We start from the raw sequence: 15,664 nt of genomic DNA, 5'->3' as shown, positions 1-15,664 counted from the left end.
CTTTACAGTAAATATTAACCACAAGCCTTGTGAATAGTTACATCAAATTTTGCAAAAAAAAAAAACGATTGGTGAATGTTTATACATTTGTTGTGAGTCATTAAAGTGGTGAATTATTTCTTTGCTTTCATACGTTAAATTTTCATTTCCTCTTTTACTTTGATGTGGAATATACAGCATTAACATTACAAAAGAGCTGATAAAATATAAGTAAAATATATTTTATTAATGATTTACCTTTGAAAAAAGGTTGTTTGTTCCTGTGACATTGCATCTAATGTGGCTATGAAAATACTGATTATTAATCAATAGATGTAATAACCCAGTACAATCAGTTTCACCAGCAGATTGTCTCTGTTCGTACCCTGGAGCATTTATAAAACACTTACAAATGCTCCAAGGGTCTTTCGACCACTGTTGAGCATCGCTGTTTTTCCAGTAAGGTGCAGGTGGTGAGGATGCATGATGCCGCACAATAAAGTCATAGATGGCGCCACATATGTTTTTCGGACATGCCCTTTTGTCCTTAGTAAAGCAGCAGCTGCATTTTACTTGCCCAAGAGAACAAACTTTGTTTCCAGCATTCCCTACTGACTTATGGTCTGGTTTGAGAGTTTCAACTTGACAGCTGCCACAGGTCACAGTTGATGGTAGTGATTTTGTAGACCGAATGTTTTGTAAGATAACCTTATGTTGTTGGTCAGCTATGTCATTACAGAACGGCGCCAGTCCCTCCTTTAAATATCCAAGTCCTAAACCAGCCTTTACCCACTGTCTGTATTTTTTCTTCTCTAACTGAAGTTGATGTGCCATCCTGATACTCTATCAATATCTAAACAAACAAACAAAAAGGTTATGCTAGATTTTATATAAAAAGTAATTATGGTCTTGGATTGCAATTCAATGTGCAAATACTGGGTAAATGTGATATGTGTTCCTCTAAAATAAATCAATAACAGGGACAAACAAGTTTGCATTTGTACAAAATGCTATGCCATCGCGCATTAATGTAACACTAAATAGTAGTGTAGGAACATTTGTTTTTGTTTCTAAACAATTGAAGATTGTCATAATGCATAGATCCCTGACCTATCTAATTCTTATCATCAGATTAGTGGTTGAATCTATTGTTATTCAAATAAAAGATCAGAGTAGGAATATATCAATGCAGTTCAGTCTAGTGGATTTGGTGGTGAAGGTCATATTTCACACATCCTAAATGTCATGACTACATCAACGGACAGCATAGTTAGACACTATGTCAAAATCTAGGTCAGCTTATATCAAAGTTCACTTTACATCTTAATCTGTGCACATAGTTCAAAATTCTAGCTGTACATCAAAGGACAAGAAAGTAAGCCACACCATCGAAATCTAAGTCACCTGATATCAAAGTTCAATTTTACAACTAAAACTGAGCACATGGTCAAAATTTCATTGCTGTACATCAAAGGACAAGAAAGTACATCAATGTCCCTTTTGGCAAGGCAAAATTTTGACACAAGGGTTTAATTCAAAACAATCGTGATACAGGTCCACGAAAAAACATTTCATGTCAAATATCTAAAGTGTAGCTTTCTCCAATTAAAAAAAAACATATGTTTTAGTTACTGTTTTACTATGTGTACATAACGAGAAACAATGCTCCCGGGCAGGGCCAATTTTGGCACCAGGGGAAATTTTTGAACAACTTTTGTAGAGGACCTATAGATGATATTATATAGCAAACATCAAAGCTCTATGCCTTGAACCTTCAGACAAGATGATTTTTTTAATGTTTTACTATATATGTACAACGTGAAAATCAATGACCGCCGGGGCGGGGCCATTTTTGACCCAAGGGCTATTATTTGAACAAGCTTGATAGAGGTTCACTTCGAAAAGTCTCATGCCAAATATGTAACCTCTAGCCTTTGTCAATTCAGAGAAGAAGTTTTTTTCAAGATTTTACTTTATACATATACATATAGGGAAAACTCTTGCCTCTGGGGCAGGACAATTTCAATACTACGGACATAATGAAAACAACTTTAGTAAAGAACCCATAGATGATAATATATACCAAATATCAAAGCTCTAAGCCTTGTACTTTCAGACAAGAAGATTTTTAAATGTTTTACTATATGTACATGGTGAAAAGCAATGACCCCCGGGGGTGGGCCAATTTTGACCCCAGGGCTATAATTTGTACAATTTTGCTAAAGGTTCACTTCACAATGCCTTATGCAAAATATCTTACCTCTAGCCTTTGTCAATTTAGAGAAGATGATTGTTTCAGTTTTTTACAATATACATATAAGGAAAACCTATGACCCCCGGGGCGGGGCTAATTCTGACACTAGAGGCAAAATTTGAACAACTTTGGTAGTGTACTTTTAGATGATATCATATAACAAATATTTAAGCTCTAAGCCTTGTACCTTCAGACAATAAGATTTGTTTTGTTTTACTGTATGTACAAAGTTAAAATCAATGACCCCCGGGGCGGGGTCAATTTTGACCCAAGGGCTATAATTTGAACAATCTTGCTAGAGTTTCACTACACAATGTTTCATGCAAATTATCTAACCTCTAGCATTTGTCAATATCGAAAAGAATTTTTTAAAAGTTTTTACTATATACATATAAGGGCAACCTACGCTCCCCGGGGCAGGGCTGATTTTGACACTAGAGGCAAAATTTGAACAACTTTGGTAGAGTACCTATAGATGATATCACGTATTAAATATCAAACCTCTAAGCTTTGTACATTCAGGCAAGAAGGTATTTTATGTTTTTACTATATGTACATATAGTGATAATCAATGACCCCAGGGGCGAGGTTGAGTTTGAGCCTAGGGCTATAATTTAAACAATCTTGGTAGAGGTCTGCCAGACAATGCCTTATGTAAAATATCAAAGCTCTAAGCCTTTAGGGTCTTTAAAAGAAGATTGTTTAACGTTAATCTTTTAATTCCTTTTGGTTACCATGGCAAGAAGATTTCTGCATTGAATGAAATTTTTGAACAACTTTGGAAGCTCTTCACCCAAGGACCAATTTATCAATTCTGCCAAGTGTGGTTGAAATTGGACTAGTGGTTTTTCACAAGAAGATTTTTAAGTTCACTATATAATCTATAGAACACGCATACACACAAACACATTTACACACACACAGATGAATCGCTATATGCCACCGCATCGTAAATGCTGCGGTGGCATAAAAACTAGAGGTGTCATCGATCAGGATTTTTGTATTGATATATCGGTAAAGTACTATCGGCGATACAGTGATATATCAATTGCCAGGCAAAATTTAGCTTTCAAGATTTTGTTTGATGTTCCGATAGGACATTTACGACTCCATGCAGTTTTAATTAAACGTATGCATATTGTAAAGAAACCATTTGATAAATACACTATGAAAACTGAACAATTTGTTTATTTTCTTATCATATACCAGAGTTGTTCAAAAAGTTATTATTAGGATTAAGGGTCTTGCATATTCATATTTCATTCACTTATGAATAGTTTCATATGTACAGCGATCGTTAAATGTTCTCTACAATTTAAGCATAAGTTTATTACATTCTTGTGCTGAACACGTGTTTTCTGTGATATTGAACCCGGCGCAACTTATCAAAATAGTAAATGGAGCTAAGTTGTACTTCGAATTTTTTTTTATAATTAATTAGACTACTAGATATGCATTTGTCCATACAGCAATGGGGAAAATTTAACTCTTGATTTTGTGTATTTTCTTTTTTTTGTTTTAACATAATCATACTGTTTTTAAATTTTCTAATAAAAAAGTTTTTATGATGTACAACATGTCACAGATATTTAAGGGATTAGAATAAACGTTTAACTGAAGTGATAGTGCCATGTTTGAATATCATTTTTTTTCATTATCTAACTTTATCTCCATAATAAATAGCGTGCCAATGAGCAAGCCTATAGCCGATCGTTCTTAAACTTAACCGTCAAGAGAGATGACAACTGGGACAGTTTTACTTACTTCATATTTTGCTTCGCCTCAGTTGAAGTTCGGCTCCGCCTTAAATTGTCATATTAAATTTGATATAATGCTCCATATGCTAGCATATTGTGTTCCATGACGGGGTAGAAGGGAACCAAAACAATTTTGATCAATATCACATGTCGAATCATTTAATTACAAATTACAAAGCCTAAACCACGCCCGCTATCAGAGAGGCGGTTCTCACTCAACCGTTAAGAAAGTACAACAAACCGGTTACGCTACGGCATGTAAAGGGAAAACACTGCAAAACATTTTGTCCTCAAAATCATTCGAACATTATGCAATTCGTACCAATATTTAAATGGGTATATTCTCGGCACATACTGTCTTGAATTTATTTAAAGTATACCAATCATTTCAATTTTATTTGTTATCCACTTTATAGTGATTCGACCAGACGTTTCAGTCTATGTCGCAACAGACAAACATTTAAGAATTACAGACACCATGCATTAGGTTCTACTTTTTTACAAAAATATGCATCTTTATTATTAGAGGGGGCTCCACTTAGGATTTTTGACATGATGGGACTGAAACTATTTTTCCAGATAAATGTACCATTTGATGAAGGTTTAGACTACCAATCTTTTTGCAAAATTTCAGATCAATCGCTTTTTGTTCTTCAAGAATAATTATTCAAATTGTAAAAAAATAACCCAAATTGAAAAGCGTTTAAACGCTTTCACTAAAATCGGGCTAAAAAGGGCATAAAAATACGATTTCTTAACTATTTTGGCATATATTTCTGTTTAAAGTGTCCCACCTTATTTATGTAAGAAATTCAAATGTTATGTTTTTAGGCTTTTAAACCTCAGTGGAGTCCCTTTAATCAACGAGCACATACCAAGAACTAAAATAAAATTGATTTGTGCTTCGGATATTCAACTGTAATAGAGAACGTTTTTCAATGCTGATTGACTGTTCACATCCTATGGCGGCGTCTTTGATGTGCAGCATCAACATTTAACTTCTCTGTTATTTTATATATTCCATCAACACATTTAGTTATAATTATGTGACATAATGTTCAAATTTGACGTCATTCAGATAGTAAATGGCCTAATCATTTACTTCTAAACAGCAGTGGTCATAACGTTAAATGTAAAAATATGACATATGTTAAAGACATGAAAATTTGTTATCATTCAGATACATAATATATAAAATGATTTAATTAACAAAGGACAATCATACTGCCATCAGAACACTTGTTTTCAAAAGGCGCAAGCAATTCCAAAACACCGGATACAAGATCACTAACAGGAACGGCAAGGATGAAAGCGAAAACTTGACAGGACGTTAGTTACGTCAATTGCAAAAGCGCTGCAAAAGGATCGATGGTAAACAAGTCATTAACCGTCTTTTTTATGTCTGCTTCTGGTCTACTTATTAAGTTCTGATCAAAGAATTGAATATGAAACATTTGTTTTAAACACTATTCTATCGTATTTAACAAGAAATACGTGTTATCAATACGTTAATATAATAATGATAAACGGTTATATTTATCAATATTTTCCCCAATTTTGTTTAAATAACTAATAAGTAGAAAAGTGTTATGATAATTGAGTCAAAAATGTGACCACTGTTAGTAAAAAAATCTGTCGATATTATTCAGCCTGGCAAACTAAAATTTTTGAAACATACATATATTTCAGCTTTATATCATAAACGATTAGAAAATAAATGGTAGTTAAACGTTTAATGACACAAACAACCAAGTATATAAAGAGATATATTGTTTTTAAAGAATAAAATAGGAAGCACAAAAGAGACATTAAAAGAAAGATACAGATAAAAATCAAAGAATAATAGATATTAGTAGTATAGGCGCCTCTTAAGTCCCAAGGCCGCGCAAGCGCGACGCCATATTGGATTCTATATTTGGAATGACATCATTGTTCTATTTTAAGAATGTTATCATTCATGTATTTTTAGAAATATATTTTTAATCTCCCGGAAGTATATTGAGTTGACTCGTATACACGATCTAGGGCTTGAATCGCGGACATTATAAGTCAGGTACTCGGCCCTAGACGGGGAGATAACATTTCAAGTGAAAATAATACACATGAATCCATAAAAATATGAATGAATAAAAATGACTTACCTTTCAATTAGGACATTTTGTATTTGAATGATAGTCTGTATCATGCAAGTAACATTATTAATAAAAGTAGTATTAAAAACTGATTAAATATTAATATATTATTTCAAATGTGTTTTTTATAAACATTCCAAATAAAAGAAAATGCGTTAGTAATAAGATCTAATTGAAAACTGACTGACTAATTGACTCTCTATAATACAATGAATAAGACAATTTATTTATTAATTAAAATGTGTTTCTTTATAAATTTTTTTAAAATATAACAACATATATGAAAATAATTTTCAATTTAATTCGATATTATAAATCTGTCAAATTATGTTTTTTTATAAAATAATAACAAGAACTTTTACTGTAAAATAATTTAATAAATATCTGCGTAAAATACATATAAACGATGCTAACTCCTTTGCGTTTCGCAACAAAATGACTCTTTCAAGTTTTTTGCATTCCTTAATACGCATGACCGGTTCTAATGACCTTTTCAGCTAATTAAAAAACGGACAATAGGCTATTCAGGTGTCAAAATCAATCCATTCAGAATGTCAACAATGTCTGGCGTATGCTGATTTAAGAGCAGATGTGCGGACAATGGTCCATTCAATGTCAAAGTTAATCTCTTTAAAGTCGCCACTTTGTCTGGTGTCTATTTATTTAGGGACGGATATGCGGACAATGGTCCTGAACAAAAACCCTTTATCCTTCGTTACTAAATATAGCTTTTCATTAATCAAAGTTCGGTCCGCTCATCACAAAAGATTAATAAAATTGACGGTCAATTAATTTCGTTTGATGTCGTCATTATTTATGACAAGTCACTATAGCCTATCATTAAACGGTACAGTTACGATAGGTTTAAACTGGTATTGCTATTTTTGATCAGCACATGAAATTGAAGAACATTGACGGCTTATAATTGACAGCCTCGTTTTCAACCCACTTTTTTACCAACCAATCAAAATGAAGAACGATGACGTTCTTATCAAAATAGATATGACTCGCGCAACGGAGAGTATAAAAGAAAGCGCTTCAGCCCCCTTTGTCATTCTGACTTCAGAACTCTAACCGACAACATTGAATACATAGCAGCTTCTTTGAAATAATGGTGAATTCTTTCACAGACGCCGATGAACTGATGAATTTTGGTGCGACGTGGGGGATACAAGATTCTTCCTGCTGCGGTCCCGACTATTTCAGTTAAGGAACCCACAATATGGAGATGACTTCGTGACTGAACAAATGGAAAGATTACTTAAAAGTTTATACGACACAATGCAGAACTGAGAAGACGTCAACCTAGAAGATGTAGATTTGGCGCTAGAGTATGTAAGAGAGCAAGAGGAAATCGAGGGTGCAGTAAGAGCACTATTATTTGACGAAGAAATTGATAAGATGGCGACTGCTTGTGTGAATGACGGGGAGTGGTACCCACAGTCACCAGTTATGATAGGAGGTGGGGGATGATCCTCAAGCGGGACCCTCTCATAGGCCCGACGCTCCACGGGAGCTTCACTATACGATAAGAAAAAAATCAGAAAGGACGTATGCAAAATAAGTGGCAGTGGATCGTACATATGAGATTACAATTGATGAACAGTATAATGGACAGAGACTGCAAGATGTGAGAGCTGGACTTCACCAAATGTTTGAAGACGTGCTCGAAGAAGCCCGGGGCAATTTGGCGGGGAACTATTTAGGTCGTGTCGTCATTCATCATCAAGGATTGCACGACGCTATCATCGTTCCCCTCCAGCCCTGGGACCAGTTGACCACCGATTAAGTAATGGGAATCAGTGAAAAGGTACTGAACAGCAACAAAAACTTGTCCATCGATGAAAGCTTCTATATTACAATAGGCTCCATCGAATTACCTAAAGGAGGAGCAAGGCGAAGAATTACAAAACTAAAAGGCAAGAACGATTCATTAAAGTTGAAAACCTTTATAGTGACCATCGAAAATGATAACCAAATGTGTATGGCCAGTGCGATCGGGATGAGCTGGGCCAAGTTAAACAAATGTAGCCATAACGAATGGAAAGAAATAGCTAAAAAACGCCAAAAGGAATCGAAACTACAACTTATACTAGAAATCCAGCAAGTGCCAGAAAGTTACAACAAGAAGCTTAGAGAAAAGAAAAGAGATTAACAGAGACAATTAGCGGTAGCCATCAGCCAATTAGCCGGAGTACCCTTAGATCGTCCAGCCAGTTTAAATGACGTAGAGGCGTTTGAAGAAGTGTTGGGAGTGCGTGTGATGGTAGTCAGTGCCAGACTGGGAAACAAGTTTATTTAAAGCCCTAGTAAAGACAAGTGTCCATGCATTTACCTGTACCTCGTGGACGACGACCACTTTCACACCATCATCAGCATTACTTGCTTCTTCAGCGCGAGGTATATCTGCGACCAATGCCTCATACACTATGACCACAGAGAAAGGCACCAGTGTCAGACCTCGTGTATAGTATGTTAGACGGATAATTGCCCGGAAACAGAAAATACAGTTTAATGTGCTACCTGCAACATGATATGTAGATCAGAAGAGAGCTATAATCAACACAAGACAGTACCAGTACACAAAAGAGGAAAATTCAAACGAAAGCCAAATGGACTATCCCAATGTCAAAACATACTGGGAGTGCCCAACATGCTACAAAGTCATAAGGAACGTCAAAAGGAAGGAAGAAAACCAGGAGTGTGGGAATAGTTGTGTAACTCGTGCGAACAATATGTAATGGTAGGACATTTATGTTATCTTAGATCAATACCAGCCAAGGACCATTATAATTCTAAATTTATCTTTTTTACTTCGAATGTAGTCAGGATGAAGTGTCAGAGTGTGAAAATGGATATGTAGCGAGTAGAAAACGAGATTGTAAAGACTGTCAAACACAACAAGTATGTAAATCTTGATCTAAATGTCAACACTGTAAATCATCTTGGTGCGGAAAACCAATCATCGTCCCAATTCTGTAGAAGCACATTCTGTGTGTCCTAAATGTATCAATAAGCCCTTGACCCCTGAATCTATATGTAAATAATGCGGTACGCGATAAGACGAGTGTGACAATTCTGAGCTACATGATAATGAAGATCCAGGACCGTGTCCGAGTAAATGTGAATTCAGAGAAGTCACGTTCGAAGGAGCCGACACTGCAGAAAAAAATTGCGAATTGTTGTATTTCCCCCAGCACGAATATTTCAAAGTATTTGCTCATAATATGAAGGGTAACGACGGTTTTTTTCTGTTAGAGTACTTAATAGACCAACCCATGAGACCGGACAAGATTATTTATAGTGGCTCCAAAATACTGTATATGTCAATAAGGTCAGATTTATATATCAAATGGATTGACATTTTGAATTTTTTCAGCCCTCCCTTAAGCGTTTGGATTGACTGAATTAATGAAAGGTTGGTTTCCCAATTACTTCAATACAAGCAAAAATCATCTACTTATGTAGGCCCGTCCCAAGATGCTCAGTGTTATGGTCATGATTTTATTAGTGAGAAAGAGAGAGCTGAATTGTTAGTGTGGTTGAGTGAGAGAAAGGACGACGTGTTTGATTTAAAAAAAATGTTAGATTATTGTTGAAGTGAAGTAGATATTTTTAGATAAGCGTGTTTGAAATTCAGAGAGTCGTTAATGAGTGATATGGACGAAGGATAGAGGTGGTGAATGAAAAAGGAAAGAAAGAAAAAAAAACGTGGGTCGGAGCCACGGGTCCATTCGATTCCGTGATCAAAGCTTCCGTCTGCATGAATGTCTTTAGAACCAAATTTTTAGAAGAAAAATGAAAAGTAAAATGAGAGGGCAGTGATGATTGGATACCTTCAAAATTAATAGACGGAAAGCGTTCTGTGTTGCACGGAAACGAATGGATCCTCGAAACCAAACTCACGGGTGAGAAAGTAACTGAGACAGAGTTTGTAAGGACACCAATAGCGAAAATTCCTCCTTCTGGTTATAATGATCAATATAGCGAAGCGTCCATACAATGGTAAGAAAGGGCGGCGTGTACAAAAAACGTCAAAATTCAGAATGCTTAAAATAAGGGAGAGAAATCATTACTGGGAACACGTTACAAATTAGACGGTTACTGTGAAGAAACAAACACGGCCTATGAGTACCATGGTTGTATCTTTTATGAATGTCCTGATTGTTTCACAGATAACCGAGAAGAAACGCGCCACCCACTCACAAATCAATCATTAGATGAATTGTATGCGTTAACGATTAAAAGGAAAGCTTACATTCAACAATTAGGCATGAAATACGTATGCATTTGGGACCACGAATTCAAAAAACAAGATATTCAAAATACGGAAGTGAAACAATTCGTAGAAAGCTAAGATATAATTGTTAGGTTAGACCCGAGGGAAAGTTTCTTTTATATCTAAGCTTTGGACACACAGAATGTGCTAATACAAAATTGGGACGGTGAGTGGCTTTTCCGCACCAAGGTGATTTACAGTGTTGACATTAAGAGCAAGATTTACATACCTGTTGTGTTTGACAGTCTTTACAATCTCGTTTTCTATTCGCTACATATCCACACTTCATCCGGACTACATTCGAAATAAAAAAAAATAAATTTAGAATTATAATGGTTCTTGGCTGGTATTGATCTGAGATAACATAAATGGTCCTTCCATTACATATTGTTTGCACAAATATTCTCCACACCCATGGTCTTCTTTCTTCCTCTTGTCGGGCCTTATGACTTTGAAGCATGTTGGGCATTTCCAGTTTATTTTAACATTGGGATAGTCCATTTGGCTTTCCTTTGAATTTTCCTTTTTTGTGTACTGGTACTATCTTGTGTTGATTATAGCACTCTTCTGATCTACATGTCATATTGCAGTTATCACATTTAACTGTATTTTCTGTTTCCGGGCAATTATCCGTCTTACATACTATACACGAGGTCTGACACTTGTGCCTTTCTCTGTGGTTATAGTGTTTGAGTCATTGGTCGCAAAAATACCTCGCGCTGAAGAAGCCAGTAATGCTGATGATGGCGTAAAAGTGGTCGTATTCCACGAGATACAGGTAAATGCATGGACACTCGTCTTTACTAGGGCTTGAAATAAACTTGTTTCCCAGTCTGGCACTGACCACCATCACACGCACTCCCAGCACTTCTTCAAACGCCTCTACGTCATTTAAACTGGCTGGACGATCAAAGGGTACTCCGGCTAATTAACTGATGGCTACCGCTAATTGTCTCTGTTCATCTTTTTTCTTTTCTCTAAGCTTCTTGTAGTAACTGTCTGGCACTTGCTGGATTTCTAGTATAAGTTGTAGATTCGATTTATTTTGGCGTTTTTAGCTATTTCTTACCTTTCGTCTTAAATACATCTGTTTAACTTGGCCCAGCTCACCCCGATCGCCCGGGCCATACACATTTGGTCATCATTTTCGATGGTCACTTTAGAGGTTTTCAACTTCAATGAATTGTTTTTGCCTTTTAGTTTTGTAATTCTTCGCCTTGCTCCACCTTTGGGTAATTCAATTGAGCCTATAGTAATATAGAAGATTTCATCGATGGACAAGTTTTGGTTGCTGTTCAGTACCTTTTCAACGATTTTCATCACTTTATCGGCGGTCAACTGGTCCCAGGGCTGGAGGGGAACGGTTATATGGTCGTGCAATCCTTGATGATAAATGACGACACGACCAAAATCGTTCCCGCAAAATTACCCCGGGCTTCTGCGAGCACGTCTTCAAACATTTTGTGAAGTCCAGCTCTCACATCTTGCAGTCTCTGTCCATTATACTCTGTTCATCAATTTTAATCTCATATGAACGATCCACTGCCGCTTTTTTGTGCATACGTCCATTCTGATTTTTTTCTTATCGTATACTGAAGCTCCCGTTGGGCCTATGAGAGGGTCCCACTTGAGGCTCATCCCCACCCCCTATCATAACTGGTGACTGTGGGTACCACTCCCCGTCTTTCATCAGTTCATTGGCGTCTGTGAAAGAATTCACCATTATTTCAAAAGTAGCTGTTATGTTTTCCATGTTGTCGGTTAGAGTTCTGAAGTCAGAATGACAAAGGGGACGAAAGCGCTCTCTTATATACTCTCCGTTGCGCGAGACATATTTATTTTTGGTAAGAACGTCATCGTTCTCCATTTTAATCGGTTGATAAAAGTGGGTTTAAAACGAGGCCGTATATTTTTAGACGTCATGCTTCTCCACTATTCATTGGTTGATGAAAAAGAGTGGGTTCTAAACGAGGCTGTCTATTTTTAGACGGGACTGATCAAAAATGGCAATACCGGTTAAAACCTGTCGTAACTGTACCGTTTAACGATTGGCTATAGTGCTTTGTCATAAATAGTTTGATAGGCAAGGAGTAAAGACTGGGGGTAAGCTTACTAGTAATGTTAATAATTTTTACGCTTGAGGGATTTCAATTCCGGTTTGACAGTACGAATTTGTAGCATTTGTCAAGACGTTACTTTTGATATGCAGCATGCCTATGTTATATCCACTAATGAAAAAGTTATACGTATCTATACACATGAGTGATTTTGTCTGCCATATTCAAACTCTCCTATCTCAGAAACGGTAAACGATAGATCCATATAATGATATATTTTCTGTATCTACTCGCAGAGATCTTTCAAACGGTATATAAATCTAAGGGTTTTATGGACTTTGAAAAAATTGGTTTAAAAACCGTTAAAGTGCCATAACTCAAGAACGGCTAAAACTCGAATCAAGAACCTAGGGATTATTTGGAAGCATTCTGGCAGGTCTATCATTTAATGCGAAAAAGAAATCAACATGTATATCGTAAAAAAGTTGCACACAATACGAAACACGCATTTTCTGCTAAAAGTGTATGCTTGTTTTGCTGAGAAAAACTCTTATACGAGTAACTGTCGATCCATGTACAAAATGTAATTATCACATCTCATTGTTGTACTGGCTTTTTAACGACTTTTCCAATGTTGTTTGATGAACGGGATTTGATTACTTTGTCCGACAAAGCCATTTTATGACTTTTTCTGACATTGATGGATGGCCGTATAACGCTTGAACGCCAGACGTTGTGGACATTCTGAATGGATTAATTTTGACACCTGAATAGCCTATTGTCCGTTTTTAAATAAGCTGAAAGGTCATTAGAACCGGTCATGCGTATTAAGGAATGCAACAAACTTGAAAGAGTCATTTCGTTGCAAAACACCAAGGAGTCAACATCATATGTATGTATTTTACGCAGATATTCAGTTAATTATTTTACAGTAAAAGTCCTTACTATTATTTTATGTGGAAACATTATTTGACAGAGCCATAATATCGAATTAAATTGAAAATTAATTTCATATATTTTGTTATATGTTAAAAAAATTTATAAAGAAACACATTTAAATTAATAAATTAACTGTCTTAATTATTGTATTATAGAAAGTCAATTAGTCAGTCAGTTTTCAATTATATCTTATTACTAACGCATTTTCTTTTATTTGGAATGTTTATAAAAAACATATTTGAAAAAATATATATTAACATTTAATCAGTTTTTAATACTACTTTTATTTATAATGTTATATGAATGATACAGACTATTATTCAAATACAAAATGTCCTAATTGAAAGGTAAGTCATTTTAATTCATTCATATTTTTTATGAATACATGTGTATAATTTTCACTTGAAATGTTATCTCTCCGTCTAGGGCCGAGGACCTGACCTACAATGTCCGCGATTCAAGACCTAGATCGTGTATACGAGTCAGCTACGTAAAATGGATTTCTTAAAATAGACGAATGATAACATTCTAAAAACGATGACGTCATTCTATATATATATCCAATATGGCGTCGCGCATGCGCAGTCTTGGGGCTAAAGGGGCGCCTTTACTACTGATATAACACTTACCTTACATGCACCGCTCCCTCTGATACCAAGAAATACAAGTCAAATCTGAAACAAGATCTGATCCTTTTAGAAATTGCCGGAATATGAATCAAAATTTTGAAATAGAAAAAAATCAATAAAATTCTCATCAATGAACATGGTGTAACCCGTGGCAAAGGTACATGTTGCCTCTAAGTTTATTATTTCGATAATTAACAATCTTAATTCGATTTGTATTGGATCATTTTGAAGTTTTTTTTATATATATACACACACAACTGACGTTATATAAGTTTTTTATCTTTAAAACTAATTACATGTTCGGATGACTGGAAATTATCATACATTGATGAAATAGGGTAAACAACTATCACAACATCCGCATTATGAGGAATCTGTTTAACCTCTCATTCCATATATATTCATTGAATGGAATGCTTGTATTACTGAAGATATACAACGAGTGGAATTTTGTTTAAATATCGATTATCTTGAAGTTTGCTTGATGGTTCAATACTTATTCTGAAGAGATAAACCTTTTAAAAAAGATACTACATGAACACCAAAGACTTCGTTCAGAAAACTAGTCGTGTTCAGCCACGCGTAAATAACATACACAATGAAGACTGCTGACAGATTTCATAATGTTTAACTTGAAATGTTGTTTGTTTGTTTGTTTCTTATAATCACCATTTCGTTTAAGTAAAGTGTGTATTAATAATATATATTAATTAAAACAAAGAACAATGAATAACATATCATTTTATTGAGTAAGTCAAAATCATTTTCCTAATTTATGAAAAATAGTTAAAACCGGAGTTGTCGTTGGAGTAAGCATAAGATGTAAACCGTATTTAAACATGTACTTGCATTGTCAGGTCAATGCGGTGTGTTCATTAAGCTCAAAAGTGGCTTATGGGAATTTAATCATATGATTTTCTAAACATAACTGGGTCGTTACTTACAAAACTCAAACTTTCAGCTTTTCCTCAGAAATTTCAAACTGTTGTCATAATTGACAAGATATAAATATACATTTCGTCTACTGGTTTTAATTGATTTTCTATGTGCGTTCTATAGAGTATTACCTGTTGAAATTCATACAAATTGTCGTTTTTGTCGATAGCTAATAGAAATTCTTTAATATATGAATGTTTGATGAATAGAAAGTGGATGTCTGTCATTGTGTACTATTTGTACATATACAAAAACGAATTCTTAAATGAAAAAATGACTCGCTGTTTTCAATAAAAATGTATAATTTTACACTTCAGTTTGTTAGTGAAATCTTCTTCTGGCTGCTTATTAAATAATTTTCCATGATTTCCGTTTGTGTATAGGAAAAACCATATTCCTTGATATCATCTGATTCCATTTTCACACATTTGTGTCAGATCGGATAGACGGAAGCGCTATGTACAATTTCCAAGTTAGAAAGCCTAATTTAAAAAATCTGTTTAATTTACTGTTTAAAATACTTGTTTGTGTATGTGTGTTTTGTGTGTGTGTTTTTTGTTGTTTTTGTTTTTTTGCTGTTATTTTTTTTCAAAAAGAGCAAGGTTTACAAAGATTGCTTTGTTTTTACTATTTATAAGCTATTCACATTTTAGTAAGTTTACATTCCATTGGTATAGGTGGTTTCATTAAGAAATTGGAAGA

The 15,664-nt window shown here is 35.0% G+C and overlaps 1 protein-coding gene across 2 annotated transcripts in view; it reads right to left on the bottom strand.

Annotated features, from left to right (window-relative positions):
- Window positions 1-15,664, bottom strand: part of LOC132736473 (uncharacterized) — a 40,301-nt gene that overhangs the window by 19,646 nt on the left and 4,991 nt on the right. Inside the window, exons 2-3 of one of the 2 annotated variants that reach the window (XM_060723617.1) lie at window positions 14,027-14,071; window positions 238-832 (exon numbers count right to left, since the gene is read on the bottom strand). In XM_060723617.1, coding sequence (XP_060579600.1) covers window positions 238-813 — 576 coding nt within the window. In that variant the 5' untranslated portion in view covers window positions 814-832; window positions 14,027-14,071. The remainder of the gene's footprint in view (window positions 1-237; window positions 833-14,026; window positions 14,072-15,664) is intronic. The other variant, XM_060723618.1, reaches the window with a different exon arrangement.

Source organism: Ruditapes philippinarum, unplaced genomic scaffold, assembly GCF_026571515.1.
Source record: "Ruditapes philippinarum isolate M1 unplaced genomic scaffold, ASM2657151v2 ctg491_1_1_1_1, whole genome shotgun sequence".
NCBI classification, from domain to species: domain Eukaryota; kingdom Metazoa; phylum Mollusca; class Bivalvia; order Venerida; family Veneridae; genus Ruditapes; species Ruditapes philippinarum.
The sequence above is the reverse complement of the archived record's forward strand: the minus strand, read 5'-3'. Positions and strand labels throughout refer to the sequence as shown.